The sequence below is a fragment of the Chroicocephalus ridibundus genome, chromosome 1 (assembly GCF_963924245.1).
Source record: "Chroicocephalus ridibundus chromosome 1, bChrRid1.1, whole genome shotgun sequence".
Classification (NCBI taxonomy): domain Eukaryota; kingdom Metazoa; phylum Chordata; class Aves; order Charadriiformes; family Laridae; genus Chroicocephalus; species Chroicocephalus ridibundus.
In genome coordinates, this window is record NC_086284.1 from 187,157,739 (window position 1) to 187,176,451 (window position 18,713).

An 18,713-nucleotide genomic window follows, 5' to 3' on the forward strand; every position below is an offset into this window, starting at 1 on the left:
AATTCTTGTCTGGCTCTAAAGCTGTACTTAGCAAAAGAAAGGGACAGAAACTGAACTGGTAGGTTTCCTGCCCACTGTGCGCTTACACTAAGTGCTACCAACTTATCCAGAGAAGTGAAGACCAATTTTTATTTATCACTCCCTGGCTAAACAGCCAGTCACCTCGTGTCTGGGTAGAGCTCGAGATAGTCAGGGAGAAGGGCAAAGCCAATAAGGCCAAGCAGTAGCGTGAGAGAGGGGGACTAGGTTTTTACAGCTGTAGTGCAGGTGCCACTTGGCATTTAGAATTCATCTGGGGATGTCTTGATGCCATATTGTTCTGGGGGATGCACCAAGCGGTAAAAACTCCCAGTTACTGTTTCAGAACACTTTAAGTGTTACTTCCAAATAGAAAAATAAGGCTCACACTCCTGACTGCCCAGTCATCGTGCCATGGAAAATAGCAAATAGCGCATTGCTGAACATGGTGGCTGTGTTGCATGAATTGCATTTACATCTTCATAATCTACATGTAGCAGAATTGCTTATTGATATTGTAGCCATAGTTTGCACTGAATAGTGTAGGTTCTCTTTTTTTATGTTTTATGTAGTTATACCTAATAAAAACCCAGAACTTTTGTATCAGAAATCTTCAGATAAAGATTTTTAAAAGTAATGGAGGTAAGGATTTTAGGTTTTTCTTAAGTACATACTGCTTTTTAATTTTACTGGTTTTCCTTTTCTTCTTGGTGTAGATCAAAGAGCTGTGAAGAACTCTTTTAACACTATACCTATAAACGTCAGTAGTAAAAGTTTAAAAAGAACCAACACGCTGTAATAAATTGATAAGCAGCAGACACAATATCTTGCCCTTTAGCTTCTAAAATATTTGTCTACATGCTGTATACTGAAGTCGAAATTATTAGTTGCCTGGAGTAAGAGTGGGCAGCTACAGCGCGCGTTTGCTGTGTGAGCAGTGATGCCAAATGAGCGAGCGAGCCATCAAAGCCTTGGAGCTACCAGCACTGGCCGTTAGCTGGAAGGGCCATACTTCCCTCTTCTCAAAGACTGCTACCACAGACACCAGGACCACCTGGTGTTTCACCTCCTAAATCTCTAGCTTTGTCTGCTGTACCTCCTGACTTCTACTTTCCGCAGTCCCCCCCAGCGCTGGTGTGTCGCAGCCTGAAGAGCAGCTCCTGCGCAGGCCACGTGCACTTCTCCGGGACGGGCAGTAGCGGCTCCGCAGCTGAGCAGATCTGCTGACTCTCCACTCTTACCCAGCAGTTACGATGGATCAGTGCTGGGCAGCAGGAAAACATCACTGTTTTCTGTCTCAAATTCCTCTGGGGTGTTTGAGACAAATTTCTTCCTCTTACGAAGATAGGCTCAGCCTTAGTCGGTACATAAGGGATCGCTGCCTGGCTGGTTTCCAAGCAGAGCAGCTGATCTTCCCGTGGCCTTGGCTGTTGTCTTTGCAGTGATTGTGCGTGCACAGAGTGATCTGCAGAGATGTAACAGCCTTTTTTTCACGTTGCCATTTTCTTCTCTGTATGTCAAACATAGTAAACCTAAGCACCTATCATCTCCCTCCTCGGTTAAATCCCTTTGACCCAAAGTGTGTGTGGTTTTTGGGGGGTTAAAATCAAGTAGGCTGGTATTGATTAAACAACCACAGAGATCATGGACGTTAGTAAAGGGGGAAGCAGGTTCTCCTGTTGTACTGTGTTTCTCATTGCGGTTTATTTTTCAATCCAAGAGCCGTTTGCCTTTTGCAGCATCGATGAGCACCTTGGAGCTGTTGGGAGAAAGAGTAGTGATCTTTGTAATGGGAATCCTTGGGCTGATGCTCTCCCTGTCGTGAGTGGTCTGGGCTGGAATGGCGTGGACAAGAAACCGGTGATTCAGCTGATGAGATTCCCCTGAAGCTTTTCAATAATGAGATTCTTGGTCAGGAGAAGACTGCGGTATGATGCAGTTATTGTTTCCTTTGGGATTAAGTCCTTTAGGAAACAAGATCACCCTCTTTTCTCTCTCAAGAGATTAGTAATGCAGAGCGTACAGGGGAGCGTAGAGTATTTTTATCACTATAAATGAGTTTTTGACGTCCAAGTGTATTTGTTAATGCTTAGTTTACTTTCTCAAAGACTCTTCCAAACTTTTGGAAATTTTGTACCCAAGTGTGTGCTTTGTTACAGCCTCACAGAAGGCATGAGAAGCCCCACTGTGGGCAGACTTCGCATTTCCACCCATATCTGTTTGTCAGTGCTGAGGCTCGTTCCATCTTCCGAAGCTCACGAGATTGAGCCAGAGCCATTTAATTCCAGGCAGTTAAGCAAATCTAGAAGAGTGGAATATCAAGCACAGTATTTTGTAAAAAATGAAGTGAAAATGATTAACTTTCACTTCCCTGTGTTTCAGTGTCATGGCATTAGTTCAAGATGAAGGGAATATTGTTCTGGCTGCCATTCCACTTGTTTTTCTAATTGCGTTTTCCTGCTGCCTCTACAGATTATTAGTAAACCATAAATTATTCTCATAATAATTCTCCTAATGGCTATTATTTTCTTTTTCATTTTGATGGGCATTTTCTCTAACAATCATCAAGCCTTTTGAAGGTAGATGTGTTTGTTAGTTTACCAAATGGAAGAACAAAAGAGGTTGCCTGTGGATCTCAAAACAGTGTGTTAATCACAGTTAAAATAAACCCCCGAGTCTCCACAATTTTTGCACAGCTTGGTGTAGGAAGTTTTCTTTGCTTATTGCAGCATTGTTGAATGTCAGCATCTTCTCTCAGCAGTTCTTAATTCCTGAAATTTTTACAGTGATGTCTTTTTATTGGGAAACCAATGTTTCATTCTCAGAGATCTCCTTATCTCACCTGCATAAGGGGCAATATGAGTGTTCATTTTATACCTCCTGTACTGACCTGTGTGTCTGCTGCTGTAGTTTGTTCCCTGCGTACCTGCGTCTCTGTGTGCTGGCCTCAGTTCTGCCATTGACTTTGAAGAGAGGGGGAGCTAGCTGTTGGCTGTACCAGGAGATAATGTTTCAGCACATCCATGCTTTTCTTTTTCCAGATTGTATCTACAGTTGGGTGGAGACACTTAAAAGTTGCTGGAGGAGTCCAGTTCCGTAATGTTCCCCTTCACTGTTAAGTCGAGAGTGACCTTATTTTTATCCTTGAAGCTTGAGTTATGGAGGAGGTTATTAAGTTGACTGATGTCCTGCCACTATCGCCCAATTTTTTTCCAGCCAGGCCTTCAATTAGTTTATGCTTCTTGCCAATGCAAAAAATTATTTTTGGGCCATGATGAGGTAAATTATTTCAGATTATAAAATTTATTGCTGACTGTAGTCGACTGCTTTGTTAATACTGAGGAGAAAGAAGAAATTGCCCTTTGCCAGTTTTGCAAAAGGATAATTGTTTTTGTGCTGTTGCTAGGCACGTTCCACTGTGAAACACCCTGAAGGAAGGAGAGATGTGCAGTGAGCCCACCCTCCTCCTAGGGATAATGATTGTACAAGATGGTTTTGATTTGGTCTCATCTTCACTCTTGAAAACTGCAATCATTGTCTTGTCTGTTCTTTAATATAGATAGCCTGTTAAAGTAAACATCACCCTAAAACATGTGTGCACTCAGATTACAAACCACTGTCCTGCCTGATTGCAGATGTAGCAGCAAAAATAGACAAAAATGAATTGTCCATTCTCCCAGTTGTTGTGCGTCTCACCACGTACTGTGTTATTTTCCTTGCTCTTATGCTGTGGGTTGCATATGATCATTGCAGAATCTCCATTTCTGTTTCTCTTTCCTGTTTTAAAAGCATTTTAGGGGAGGACTTTAAAATGAGAAACTTGGTACTTGGAAGACAAATGGTTTGTCAAGCTTGTTCCCAGAAGAGGTCCATTATGCAAGAAGTAGGCCTGTCTGACTAAGTATCGAGTTTGGTTATGGGGTGCTTTTTAAATCCATCTGCTGGAATTTCACCAGCAAAGCTTCTGTTTGCAATCTGAAAATCTGGTGTGCTGTGTACTTACCTTGGTACAGCTGCAATGCTGGTTTTTTTACTGTGTATATACATACATATGCATACATACTCATGCATGTGTATATATATATTTACACACACCACAAACACACATACGTATTTAACAAAGCAAATATGTACACCTGTGTAAATTGTTCTGAAGAGTGAGCACTTCTTGATTTTGTATTTCTTTGGAGAAATTCCATTACGAAAAATGAAAGGAGGTGTTAATAGTAGATCCGAAAGCAAACCAAACAGTGTCCAGTCTCAGTTTTTGCTTAGGTCCCTGGTTGGTAATGGCTAACGATGCCCCTATCGCAGAACTTGGTGATGTCTTTGGTGCATTCATGCCGTCACCGTATCCTTACTATGCTTTCAGTATGTGAGGCAATTATTCATAATAAGGTACTTGTATTTCCAGTCAGATCATGTTATGGAAAACAGTGTTGCTGGAGGAAAAAAAAATAATTTAGCATGCGATCTTGTATACTTACATGAAAGTTGGAACCTGCTGTTATGTATTATTGAGAAGAAAGATGCGGTGCAAATCTCGAAAATGTCTATTTTCATCTTTGTATCTTCTTACTTGTCTTTCCCCCTCTTTTAAATAGCTCCTGCATGATAATGAGAAGCTGTGTTATGTAAAATGTTGCTGTGCTGATAAGAATGGTTCATGACATGATGATGCATTTATGGTACAGGTACCTGGAGCTGGAAAGCAGCGGTCATCGAAATGAAATCAGGTTGCATTATCGTTCAGGCAGTCATCGCTCCCACACAGAAGTATTCCCATACATTTTGGCAGATGATAAATGGCACAGACTTTCCTTAGCAATCAGTGCTTCTCACTTGATTTTACATGTGGACTGCAATAAGTAAGTAAAGAGTGGGGTTTTTTAAGACTTTTATAAGAAGTTGTCACATTTGGGACATTCCAGCTCTGAGTAAATGAAATGATAACAACTTGGGACTTTATTTTTCCCTTCCTTTTCAGAATTTATGAAAGAGTCGTGGAGAAGCCCTTCATGGACTTACCTTTGGGTACAACCTTTTGGCTGGGACAGAGGAATAATGCACATGGTTATTTTAAGGTATGGCTTCCGTGAAAGGAAAAGTGTGAATTTAAACAAGAATTATTAAAGGGATTGGAGCATCTTTCATATGAGGAGAGGCTGAGAGAGCTGGGATTGTTCAGCCTAGAGAAGAGAAGGGTCAAGGGGGAATTCCATCAATGCGTATAAATACGTGAATGTAGAGGAAGAATGAAGATGAGGGATCCAGACTCTTCTCAGTAGTGCCCACTGACAGGCCAAGAAGCAATGGGCAAAAACTGAAACACCTGAAATTCCATATGAACATAAGAAAACAGTCCTGTTGTGAGGTTGGTCAGAGTAAGACTACTATGGAGATATTCAAAAGCCACCTGGAAACAGTCCTGGGCAGCCTGCAGTACCTGATCCTGCATGAGCAGTGGAGTTGGAGTAGGTGATCTCAGGAGCTTCTTCCCAACCCCAACCAGTTTGTGATTCTGTAATCATAACACAGTTCTTCGTGCTGTGGTGTGTTCTGTGTCAGCATGTCTGATGCAGTGAGCTGTGTTTCCATCAAACTGGACTTCACTAAATAGACTTGAAGACCCAGATGTGCAGGGCTCAGTGTCACCATATGACACAGCCAACAGCAGTGTAAGACAGGGAAAGGTTAATGGCTGAGTGCAACAGAATTCCAGGAAATAAATAGTCAAATTACTGTCTGTTTCATAGCTAGATGCATTTTTTTGTGTGTCACAGAATGGTACAGTCTAGGGAACTCCGTTTTCATTACCTCAGTAGGATTTAGATTTCATCACAATATTTTCTCAGCTCAGAAATGAATGACATGACTAGGATCAATGAAGAGAATGCTTTTTCCCTCATAGGAAGAATATTTGTACATACTTTTTGCTTACTGCTTCTGCTATAACATGTATATATGGCAAGCGCCTTGTGAATAGCAAGATTGAAGAAGTGAATGTCGTGTGGAACTGGAGTGTAAATTTTGATTCCTCTGAGTCCATTAGGGAGCAGTCGTTGGTCACAGCCGCTATCTGTGGTTTGGCTTTAGTCTTCTCTGGAGCCACTTTAACAAATGATGGCATCCCTGTGGATGTCTTCCACACTGCAGTCCCATTTTCCTCTCAGTAGGCATCTTTTTACTTGAGCTGCAAAATAGAATTGATGATGTTGATCACAGACCCAGTCACTTTTTAAAATATGGCTTGCTAAATCTTTTTTTCAGTGTAAAACACTTTGACTTTGGTTTTCACAGAAAGTTCTGTGCTTTTGTGCTAAAATCAGTTTTTGGGTGTTGAAATACATTTGCTATACTGAAATGTTAATTTATATCCTTGTGGTGTATGAAGTACAGAGGTCCAGTGGGGGCACTCAGATTTGAAAACTGAAGCATGACTGTTTTTATTTTTCAGTTCAATATGTGTTTCCTTTTCCTCCAAAAGACTAAGAGCATATCTGCTAAACAAGCTGCAAAATCATATTTCTGGCTTAAATAAACAGTTGACTCCAAGAATAAAATCAGAAAATATTAATACATTGCTTAAGCTGATATCAGATGCACTTCATTTATCCTATGTGCTTATAATTAATATTTTTTTAATATTCCTTTTATTTTTTTACGCCTTCTCAGTTTTTGACTTGATTATATTCTTCTTTTTGCCCAATCATAGTCACTGTGAAGAAACTCATTAGGTGTAGAAAAATAAATACTCCCGTAGTAGGCTGTAATTTTTTTCCTTTCTTTTCAAGAAAGAAAAAAATAAACAAAATACGTGGAGCATTTTGCCTCAGTTACAAATTTAAACCAGCTTAACAAATACAGAAATGGATAGCTCTTAAATGAGCATCGATATAGATAAAATATACTCCAGCATAATGTAATACCAATGGTCAAACTGTACCTGAAAATGAAAATGATGCTGTGGTACTGGAGGTTCATCAGTTTAGAAGGTGCCTTTCAATGCTTCTTAGTGTTTTGGAAAGCCTGTATTTTTAGACACTCAGTGTGGGGCAACTACTGATCTGATTTTGAGAGGTCCAGGCGCTTAGCTATTTCCCCAAATCAGGCTGCTTTGAGTGGATTAAATGGATTGTCCAGAGGGGTCAAAATCATTAGTCACTCTGAAAAAGATTTTATTTGTCTGTATTTGATTTTGAACCTAATATTGCTGCACTAAATCGGTGTGCCAATAGGCATATTCACACTGGGATATATTTGTACCTGTTTCACTTTAAGGTATGAAGTCTGAGAGAGCAGTTCTGGCTACCTGATTTCTGGTACCGTGTAACTTCTCTCGGTACCTAACACTGGTGTGTTAATTTGAACCACTAGGTCCTTTAGGAGCCTGTGCCAAAATTCTGGGCTGGGTGTCACAGCTCCCTGTTGAGACTTTGGCAAAATGAGAAGGAACCTGAGTTCCTGGCGAGTGGCAGAGTCAGCTTATATCACAGCTGATGTATAATGAATAAAGCTCTTCAAATAGTTGGAGGAGCTTTACTGTTGGCTCGTAGCTAAGTGATTTGAATACTTGCCTGTATGTTTAGTGAAGATTTTTTTAAACTTGAATGGGTTGGACTCTGCCATTCCTCCTTTTCATGAAAGTGCCATAACTTGGGTTGACATGAGTTTGAAGTTGATGACACAGAGGAAGGAAGGGAGGAGAAATTAATGCAGTGAGCTTTTTGGTGTCTTTCTGGTGTGCTCTTCAAAGAGGTCTTTGCTCCTGACTTCCAAAACACATGTTATGGGAGGTCCTGATGTGGAACCATGTCTCGGGCACACCTATTTTTTCACTGTTAGCTAGTCTTCACAGCTCCTCATGCAGCATGGGGGAGCATCCGGTTGTCCTAGATCGTAGCTTTGTTGTTAAGGGAGAAGGGTAGGCCCTCCAGTGACACCTGCTTTTCTCTGTAGGTCACTTAGGTTGCTAAGTCACCCCATGTCATTCACTTGAGGTCAAAGTTATGGTTCTTTGGCTTTGCAACATCTCTATTAAATGTCCTGCGTATGTGGACAAAATGTGGCCTTTTGCATTTAGTTTGCATGGTGTTCTTAGTGTCATGAAACGTTCTCTTCACAATCACACTGAAGCATGTTGTAATCATTTTGCTTTTCCTCCTAAGAAGGGGTTTTGGAGATGCAGGGAGGGAGTCATAGATGAAAGGGACGTCTGGAGTGAATATGATAGGGTGGCTCACTTTGAAATTGCTGTTTGGCCTTTGCTTATGGAGAGCAGCAAAGTGGCCACTAATGATATCTTAATGACTAAGGATGCATGTAAATTCTGCCTGCAAGCATGAGATCTATTCTTCTGGGTGAAACCGACCCTTTTCAGATGGCATGGTTGAATTTCATCCTAAACTTCCCCTTCCTCTAAGTTCTTGCCAACATGCGACTCTGCAGCTGGGTAACAGGCGTGTAGTTTCTCAGCATTCTGTGTGCTTTATGGAAAGATCCCCATCGAAATCATAAAGGGCTTGCATGAATGTGTTTCCTGACTCCAGTTTCTTTAATCTTCACTTCTATTTGACAGTTATGGCTTAGTGAAAAATTAGCATTTTATTTAAAAGAGTGTTTCAAAGTAACTGAAACTGCAACTGTTTTTCAAATTACTTTTAAAGGTCATTTTCAAGCTTTTCTACAATGGCTAACTAAAAATAATGATGAATTCAACACAACCAAACTCTTGCCATTTAATTACATCTTGACATTTAATCTTATGTCTTTAAAAATGATTCTGTTCTTATGTCTTTAAAAATGATTCGGTATGTCTGTATTTGTACATCTGTCTATTTTACTTTCTCTTTATTCTTCCATCACTGCATTGAGTCCAGGCAAGAAGCTGTGTATTCATAAGTATTGTTTTTATCAGGTAGTTTTTCTGTGTGGGCTTTAATGTTATGCATGGTGAATGAAAAACATAATTTTGACAGGTAAAAATAATGTATCCTTTTTTTTTCCCCCACCACGTACACACACAGGGCATAATGCAAGATGTGCAATTACTTGTCATGCCTCAAGGATTTATTTCTCAATGCCCAGATCTTAATCGCAGTAAGTCTATTAATTCTTATACCATGAAATGAGAGGTGTGCTTTGTATCTACTTTCTGTCCTACAAGCTTTCTTAAAATCTTAAGTTTCGATGTATTGGTTGTCAACTTTGACACGATTGACCCTATACATGTTTTTGTTAATAATAGACATATTTTGTTATTCTAGCATGCCCGACTTGTAATGACTTCCATGGACTCGTGCAGAAAATTATGGAACTGCAAGACATTTTAGCCAAAACATCAGCTAAGGTAATGTTTACTAGGAGGTATGGCATGGGAGAAATGAGGACTCTGAGGCTTTAATTGCCATCTTTTTAGATTATTTGTGCATATGTGGGGCTGTGCATGTGCGTGTGTGCGGAACATCCCTGCATGGTATGTTTATAGGTTTTTGTTTGTGTGTCTGTGCCTGGTGTGTATACATACAAAATCCCAGTTCAGAGAGCTTTCTTGTGTTTTAATATTTTTATAGAATCATGTCTTTTAATGGTAAACAGAATCCAAATCCCTGAGCAAGGAAAGGGCTCATAGATATTCAAGCTCTGTCTGTTAGGCTAACAAGTCAATAAACCTGGAATGAAATAGGTTACTGTGCTTATAGTGCTTATTGAAGCAAGACTTACTGGTCCAAGACTTTTCTAGACCTGAGCTGCCAAAGGCATGTTCAGACAAAATAATATGCAAGACAAGGAATTAAGAATCCAAAGCAGAATTTTCTTCTTCTTTTTTCCCCCGGAATATCACACCAAAAGCATCCATGTCTGCCAGTGAACATAGACTAGTCTTCTGGTTTTAAATATGAGTTCTGTAGGTGTCTACAGGAATGATGTTACCCGGCTAATTTGATACACAAATGATAAAAAAGCCTTGGTTGAAGCAGAGGAACAATTGCTAGCACATTGGTTTGGAGCTTTACCTCCACTTTGGCCTCTCTAATCAGATTCATGTCTTTTGCACATAACCTAGTATCTGCAAGTAATTGATGTAGAGCAAGATTCTTGGTCAGTTCACACATAGAGAGATAAGAATTCAGGGACCATACTTATCTTGACATGACATACTCACTTTGTTTCATGACTTCCCTGATGTTACTAGTGAAAGATGAAACTCGTTGTGTCTTGCTTCTCAATTTCCATTTCCAAATGACTGGTGGTTTAATCATATTGTATTTGAAAATAATTGGGTTTTTTGTCTTTCTTTGGCTGCATTTTCCTACATTTATTCTCTCACCTGCATGCTTGACGATAAGGGGAAGAGTTTCAATCATGTTTATACTAATGTGGAAACCACTTACAAATTCCGAACTTTTTTGTGAACTGTAATTACAGTTGTCCCAAGCTGAGCAGAGGATGAACAAGTTGGATCAGTGCTACTGTGAAAGGACCTGCACAATGAAAGGCATGACTTACAGAGAGTTTGAATCCTGGACAGATGGCTGTAAGAACTGCACTTGCATGGTATGGCTACAATTTGAGTGCAGACTCGGGAACTCTGTGTTTCCTCTGATTACACTTTTATTGAAGCAAATAATGAGAAAGCTTCCAGGTGTGTGCTAGGAAGTAGCAACAAAGTGCTAGAAATTCTGCTCTAAATCTAAGGAATAGTATTAATAAATACATTGCCCTGTTGTTTCAGCAGTGGCAGCATGTGTAGCTCTCCTGTATTTCATGTCACCATAGGCAGATGCTCTTCAATGTACTTAGCTATCATGTTATTCCCATGCACTGAGTTGTGAATGGTTTCTCTGAATAATGAATTCCCTGCTTTTTGTCACTACAAACACAGCCTTTTTCTTAGCAAATGGTTTAATAGATCCCTTGTGTCTGTTTCCCTTTGGTTGCCTTTGGTTACATCTCAATAAGTAATAAAGAGTAAAATGTCAGGGTCATATGCATGCTCTGCTGTGTCACAAGTGAAAAAGATTTGTTAGGTGGATGGAAGATTCCCAAAGGTATCACAACTCCAGCAGTGATTGCTAGTATCCTTTCAGGTGCCAAACCATGGCATCTTTGTTATTGTCCATTCATGTAAAACTCATTAATTCCTTTTGAACTCATTAAATGCTTAATCCAAAGGCCATTAGAAGTTGGTGAAAAGGCTCTTGTTGTCTGCACTGCACCTTGGATTGATTTGGCTGCTATCTGTAATTTGCTAAATGGTTCTCCTTAAGCTTAGTATGATTTTGATCTTTATATTTCTGGAGGGATATTAATTTTGCTTTTAGTGTTTTGTGGTTGATGAAAAGAAGACTTAGTCCATGGGATCAAATCTGGCTGATAGCTATTTATAATTCTTTGAATTTAGTGTTAAATGCATCATGTATTTTTGTCTCACATTTTTCTTGCAGCTATGATATTACTACCTTTTTGAAGTGCATTGTCTCCTATGTAAAAATCAGAAGGCAGAGTGTTGTTCTGTGAGGTTGTTATTTCACACTAATCTGTCAATTTGCTGCTGATTGGCAGAATGTTTTACCTCCGAATAGATTTGCCTTTAAGAAAAAATTTGATCGTTATCCTCTCAAAGAATGCATCATACATGTCCAAAAGATTGTATGCATGATATTCTAAAGGTATAGCTTCTGTTCTTGTAGTTATTAAAAGAGCCATGTTAAAATGTCTTTTTGTGTATGGTTAGAGATTTCATCGCATTAAAAATAGATTTTTAAGTTCCTGTGGTTGAGAACATCTCTGCTTTTGCTAAATATAACTGTCAGTTAAGCACCTTTTATTCTTCTAGAATGGTACTGTGCAGTGCGAAGCTTTGATTTGCCCCCACTCTGACTGCCCGCTTAACTCTGCCCTGGCGTATGTGGATGGGAAGTGCTGCAAGGAATGTCAATGTAAGTTTTACTGTGGTGCTTCCTTCGAATGAATATTTTGAAATCTGTAAAGAAAATGAACCTTTCTGTAAACATGTCAGGGAAAGAACTGGTCAGGGAATTAAATATTTGGGTCGAGCAATTAGTGAACTTAGACTGCTCTGAAATATTTTGGGAAATTGATAACCAGAACGTTTTCATTTTTCAGGTGTGGATATTTTATTTTGTTTTATTTTAGTTTTGTAATTTTTTAAAAGCATAGATATTTCTTATTACTGTTTAAAAAGAAGGTTACTTAAAAAACTTTTTGCAGGCTTCCATAGTCTATCTTTTAGACCAAACTGTTAGAAATTCAAGAACAATTGCCTTGTGTTTGTTTTGACCAGTGTTTCTAGCACCTCTGTCGCAAGAAGAATGTACTTTCCACCTTACGTTGTAGTGCTAGAAATGGAAGTTGAGATTTATGATTCTTCTTCTGTAATTAAGAGCAGGGAAAGCTCATACTAGACCCAAGAGACCAGCAAAACCCAGACACCTAAAAATGTTCTTCCACAAAAGGTCAGACAGAATTATACAGGAAACTGGATAGAAATAATTTAATATTGTCATTTAAGATAGGTGATTACCTTTTGGGCTTATAGCGTTTTGGTTTTGTTGCAAATAGGGCCAGGGAAGGGGAATTTTAGGTTAATCGCTATCTACTTGGAGTATATATAATATTTCAGGTTGTTTATGGATGTGTATCACATATTTGATGGTCATTTATTTTAGACTATGGTGGAATCCATTCTTGAAATTGAGCATGAGATGCAGACACTTCTTTATTCAGTAAATGTTGAGATTTATCTGTGTGGTTTCATCACTCTTCTGCTGTGTGGAACTTCGTACAGAGTATAGAGAAATATATAACTGGTTAAGATGACATGTTGTAAGATGAAATTCAGGAAGACATTTTGTACTCCATTGATCTTGCTCCCGCAGGAGTTTATTAATATTTAATTGTGTTAGAAGTTACACAAACCGTCCCATTTTATGAGACCTTATTAACTTACTCAAGTAGCTTAATTCTAATTGAAAGGAAATGAGAATTCAAATACTTTTTTTTTGCTTTTTAACCACTACACAGAAGTTCCATGCATATTAGATGGCTCAGGGAACTGGTAATTCAGGGATGTGAGATGTGTGGAGTTCAAGCCTCTATTTGAATCTTTGACCGTGTTGGCAGAGTTTGAAAACCTGATCCTCTGAAGCATGTTTTTGTAATGTACTGCCTATGAATTGAGTTGGGAATTCTCCATCCAGATGTTCATGGGGAAGTGCTCGCATCATAAGACTTCTTACAAAGTTGTTTTTCTTGGGAGTCTTGACAAAGGTCAAGAAATGTGAATGAGTATATGGACACTGACCTTGTCATACAGCATTACTACTTCTCCTTCCAATTAACATGCAGTTCTGGTACAGCACACTGTGAGGTTTACTCTGATACTGCCTTTTTGATGTTCTTAATGTTATCAAAAGCCTTTTAGCTTCCAGTGTAGTTAATTTCGTGCCATTACATAATTCTATTTGTAACTAACATGCACACATAAAACTCTCTTGACGAACAACAAGAAAAAATATTAGATGAAAAAATAAAAAAAATTATTTTGAAAAATTATTCCAAATTTCCTCTAGGTTATTTAAAGTGCCCTTTAAATAAACTCAAACCAAAAGACAGAGAGTGTAAATTGGAGTCCCATTGACAAGGTAGTTAGTTACATTCCACTGAAAGAGTGTAAAGAGTGAAAGTTAGAGGCAACGGAGACTGCAGGACCCTCACTTATTTTCCAGGCCTGTTCGGTGAGAATGCTGAGTTGTCGCTGAGTTCGTGTATATTTGCCAGCTGTATCCTGCCTTCTTGGCATCTTCAGCTCACAGTCTGAGCTGATTGCGGTCAGTGTACTCAGTGACCACAGTTCTTGCTCGAAGGGTCAGAGCTGAATTCCTCCATTTGGGCAGTTTCTGAGAATAACTTTTTTATTCATCATTTTTAGAACGATATCAGAGGATGTGTCATCTGACTAGATTATGTAGAACAAACACAGATGGCTTGTAATTGGGAAAGCAGCTAATTAGGGTGGGTTGCTCAAGGAGCCACTGTCTTTAGTATGGAACAGTCAATCACAAATGCTGGGAAAAAGTGATGCCTGATACACTGTTCTTTAGCTGAGTTCAGTATTTGTTTCAAGACAGAACATAGAATCATAGAATGGTTTGGGTTGGAAGGGACCTTTAAAGGTCATCTAGTCCAACCCCCCTGCAATGAGCAGGGACATCTTCAACTAGATCATGTTGCTCAGAGCCCTGCCCAACCTGACCTTGAATGTTTCCAGGGATGGGGCATCTACCACCTCTCTGGACAACCTGGTCCAGTGTTTCACCACCCTCATCGTAAAAAATTTCTTCCTTATATCTAGTCTGAATCTACCCTTTTTTAGGGTACCCTTTTAGTTTAAAACCATTACCCCATGTCCTATTACAACAGGCCCTGCTAAAAAGTTTGTTCCTATCTTTCTTATAGGCCTCCTTTAATTACTGAAAAGCTGCAGTAAGGTCTCCCTAGAGTCCTCTCTCCTCCAGGCTGAACAACCCCAACTCTCTCAGCCTGTCCTCATAGGAGAGGTGTTCCATCCCTCTGATCATTTATGTGTCCCTCCGCTGGACCTGCTCCAACAGGTCCATGTCCTCCTTATGTTGGGGACTCCAAAGCTGGACACAGTACTCCAGGTGGGGTCTCACCAGAGCAGAGTAGAGGGGCAGAATCACCTCCTTTGACCCTGCTGGTCATGCTTCTTTTGATGCAGCCCAGGATACAGTTGACTTTCTGGGCTGCGAGCTCACACTGTCAGCTCATCTTCAGCCTTTGATCCACCAGTACCCCCAAGTCCTTCTTGGCCGGGCTGCTTTCAATCCCTTCGTCCCCCAGCCTGTATTGATACTGGAGGTTGTCCTTACCCAGGTGCAGGACCTTACACTTGACCTTGTTGAACCTCATAAGAGGTTCACACGGGCTGACTTCTTGAGCTTGTCCAGGTCCCTCTGGATGGCATCCCGTCCCTCTGGATGGCATCCCTTCCCTCAGGGATGTCAACCGTGTCACTCAGCTTGGTGTCATGTATGGGTATCTCCGTTTCCTTCCTGGTATTTGTGGTCCCAATACATACCAGATGATGGTCTGCTTCTACCAAATTGTCATGAGTAGAACTGCCCAGGCAGTGGTAGCTGTGGCAGCCTTGTTGCTGTATCTCACCCAGGGCAGAGTGCTTCCCTCTGTATTTCTTCCTTTCTTCTGCTAGTGTGCAAACAAAGCCACTGAAAATGAAAAGAATGGTGTCTGATTTAATGACAGCTAGTATAGAAGAGTAAAAATGTACAACACTTAAGGATTTTACAGTGACGAGAAAGCAGGCTTCAGTTTTTTGCAGTTTTTTTCTTTTTTGTTTGTTTGTTGTTTGTTTTGGGTTTTTTTTGATAGCGATTGAGGGTCAATTCATTCCACATGGCTTTAGACATGTAGAATTTGGGAATATAATCTGTATTTGTACTAGTAAATAAAATAGGACAGGCACAGTCTGGTGGCCCTGGGGTTAGGTGACACTTGTGGCTCACATCTACATGACGAAGCTCTCTTCCCCGTCCCCTTCAGCAGACTGTCTGCATCAAGGTGGCTGACCGGAAACGGCCTCTAATCAGTGCTGTCCCCCCAGCCATGCCTGGCATTGCGTCAGAGCATGTTGGCTGGTACAGGCCAAAATGGTGCCATGAAGTGTGCTAACACTCAAACTACGTGGAGGATTACGGACTGTAATCAAGCCTTTTCAAGCCTCTTGGCCTTTACTGTTTCATTTACCTGTCCTGTTTCATTTACTAGTATGGACATCACCAGTTAGGCTCTCTCGATAGCCAGTGGAACAGAGTGGCACCTCCAGAGGGCACTTGGTGCTGAGAAGGGTCTGGAAGAGATGGAATGAATTGCCTGCTGGAGGACATTTCTTTCCATGGACTATATAGGGAGCCCAGGCAATTAGAATAGATACCAAATTTTCAGACAGCTACAGTTGTGAATTTAATCTTTCCAAGACTTAGTATAATGAATATCAAGTGTGTCAGATAGGAATGGAAAGCACTGGATTTTTAAGCCTGGTTCTGACATTAAGTAGTTACGCTAAGAAAGTCATGGGAGCCTACCACACTGTCAAGCCCTGGGAAATGAATTTCATCCCATCCCAGAATTTAAAGATTGGACAGTGCAGCTTTCTTGTGTCTTGTTTGATGACATTCTCAACACTTGAGGAGTTTGAGCACAACTGACTCTGCATGTTTTTCGTTTAAGTCAGGGAAGAACACTTAGTGAGGAACGTTGTAGAATTTTTTTTACTGATATTGTTTTGACTTTGGCTCTTCTTGTGAGCCAAAAGAAAACAAAAATAAACCCTGACCTTCTCCCCTAACTCCCTACCTTTGAGGACATTCAGACAACTTGTTCTGTTTTGTCTTGTGTGGAGGTCGATGCTGCTAGCATGAGGAATGGCAATGCATGCAAATTACCATTGTGTTTTCTATTAGCTGTAATGGGCTAAAAGAAGCAACAGTCTTTCGAGGCACATAAATTGGCCAGTGTGTTGGATATGTTTCAGCTACAGACAAGCTATTCAACACAAAATTCAGTCCAGCTACTAGAGCATACGTCTTAGATCAATGGGAGCTTCCTGTGGAGAATTGTTTGGAGCTGGGAAGCAGAGACCACTTTCTTTTCTATTCCTAATGCAATTTTAAGCTTATCTAAGAAGGTATGTTCAAGCGATCATTAAATTCTTTCTCCTCTGCAGAGACAAATGCATTGTGTGGTGATAGGTACTGATACAAATCGGGGAGAGATTAAGCTCCCCTACTGACCTTATAAAGTATTGCTTTAGACCACGGACTTGTCTTAAGAAGTACAAGGACAAGTTCATTTATTTTAAGTGAACTGGGGAAGGACTGCCAATGTCTTAGTAGCTGAGACAATTGCTGCTTGGTCAGCAAATCTTTTTATGGTTACTTTTTTATAGTCGGTGTAGTAACACTAAGGCATCACTTCCAATAGCTACGTGATATATGTACTTTCTTAAATGCAGCCAGTGTATTTTTAACAAAGTCGCTGATTTTCATTTCTTTTAAGGCCAGAAGTGGTATTTGTACCAGTATCTGGTCCAGTAATAATTCCTGCCATCAAAGACTGATCTGCAGGAAGAAATTACTCTCTTCTTATCACTGTCCTCCTCCCAGTGACATTGCAGATACTTATAGACCTAATCCCAAACTATTTAAATCTATCCCAACACATTTCAGTTGAGATTAAAGTCTCAGCCGTTATGTTCAAATTGGCGGGCTGTGATTTTTGCATGCACTTTTTTTTTTTTCTGAAACAGGACATTTGTTGGTTTTCTGGTGCACTGTAGCCAAATCCACACAAACACAAGTATTTTAAGCAACTGTGAGAAGCAGAGGGCTGTGTTGGATCAGCTCACACCTCTGTTGCTAGCAGGTTGGAGAGACAGCGTGTAGATGGGGTTATATAACTTGGGAAGCGTTTTTGAACAAAATAATTAAAACACAAATCTGGGCATGGTAGCTCTTACAGCATGGGTGGCTTGCCGATGCAGTGGTCTGTCTTGCTAGCTTACAGAAACTTTTAATTTTATAATTAACAGTGAGGGGATGTCCCCTTTTGGTCTTCATGATGCGTTGATTTTTCCTCAAAGCCACTCTCCTGCAAGCTCCAGCACTTGTAGCCTCCTGACACAGAGGGAAGGAGCTTTGAAAGCCCATCTGCCTCTCATTTGCACTGCAATTGACCATCAGCAAGAGTGAAGATTTTTTATCTAGGAATGTAAGGGATATTTAAACTTCCTCTGAAATCCATCATTTGTCCAGGTGGATTGAAGCGTTGTGGGCTTCAGCCTCCGCTACTCACTAAGTTTCGTCTTCTTACAAAACCACCACCTTTCTTCAGGGCTGAAGGAATGGCACCGTCCTGCCTTGGGTGACGTGCATTGGTGGCAGCGTGGCACGCCAGCCCCCTCCTCGTTCGCCCAAGCGCCAGAGGAGCTTCTCCTGCATTTGATGTGGCACAGAGAAGAGGCTGCAGCTCAGAGAGATGATGGAATGATGGGGGTTAGTGAGCGCTGACTCAACAGGCCATCGTATCCTTGCAGTAAATGGGAGGAAGGGGCAGTCTGGAAAACAAAGAGCAGCTCCAGATGGCCGGCAGGGACACGTCACGGGTCTCAGGACTGCGGGGCAGCCACCAGGCTCAGGACGACAGAGTAGGCATCGGTGCTGGAAAAAGAGGGGGCAGTTTTTGGCAGTAAAACAATGATTAGTCATTTATCATAGCTTTTTTTTTTAAAGCTTAGAATATAAAGGAGAAGCAACATTCTGGCTAATGCAAAAGACGGATTGCTTTTTGATGATAAATATTTATATGTGGCTTTTTAAGGATACAAGTTCAAATAAAGCATAAATTCTGTTATTTTGAGATTTTTTTTTTTTTTAAATATGAAAAATCAGGTAAATTAGCCTACTTAGAATAGTACTGAAAGATAGCCCGCACGGGATTATTTCCTAAAGCCATGTTATTTATTATAACCTCCTGTAGTCAGCATGCAGAACTTCTGAACGTTATTTAGCATTTAGCAGAATAGTGTCCGTTCAGCCTCTGCTTTATGGGTTTTCTATGCTGAAATGATTCAC

At 40.4% G+C, this 18,713-nt stretch overlaps 1 protein-coding gene across 2 annotated transcripts in view; it reads left to right on the forward strand.

Annotated features, from left to right (window-relative positions):
- The window catches only part of NELL2 (neural EGFL like 2), a 156,635-nt gene that overhangs the window by 31,942 nt on the left and 105,980 nt on the right, over positions 1-18,713 (forward strand). For both annotated transcript variants that reach the window (XM_063323106.1, XM_063323107.1), the window contains exons 4-9: positions 4,713-4,886; positions 5,006-5,102; positions 9,045-9,117; positions 9,285-9,367; positions 10,447-10,575; positions 11,858-11,960. In XM_063323106.1, the coding sequence (XP_063179176.1) occupies positions 4,713-4,886; positions 5,006-5,102; positions 9,045-9,117; positions 9,285-9,367; positions 10,447-10,575; positions 11,858-11,960 (659 nt within the window). The remainder of the gene's footprint in view (positions 1-4,712; positions 4,887-5,005; positions 5,103-9,044; positions 9,118-9,284; positions 9,368-10,446; positions 10,576-11,857; positions 11,961-18,713) is intronic.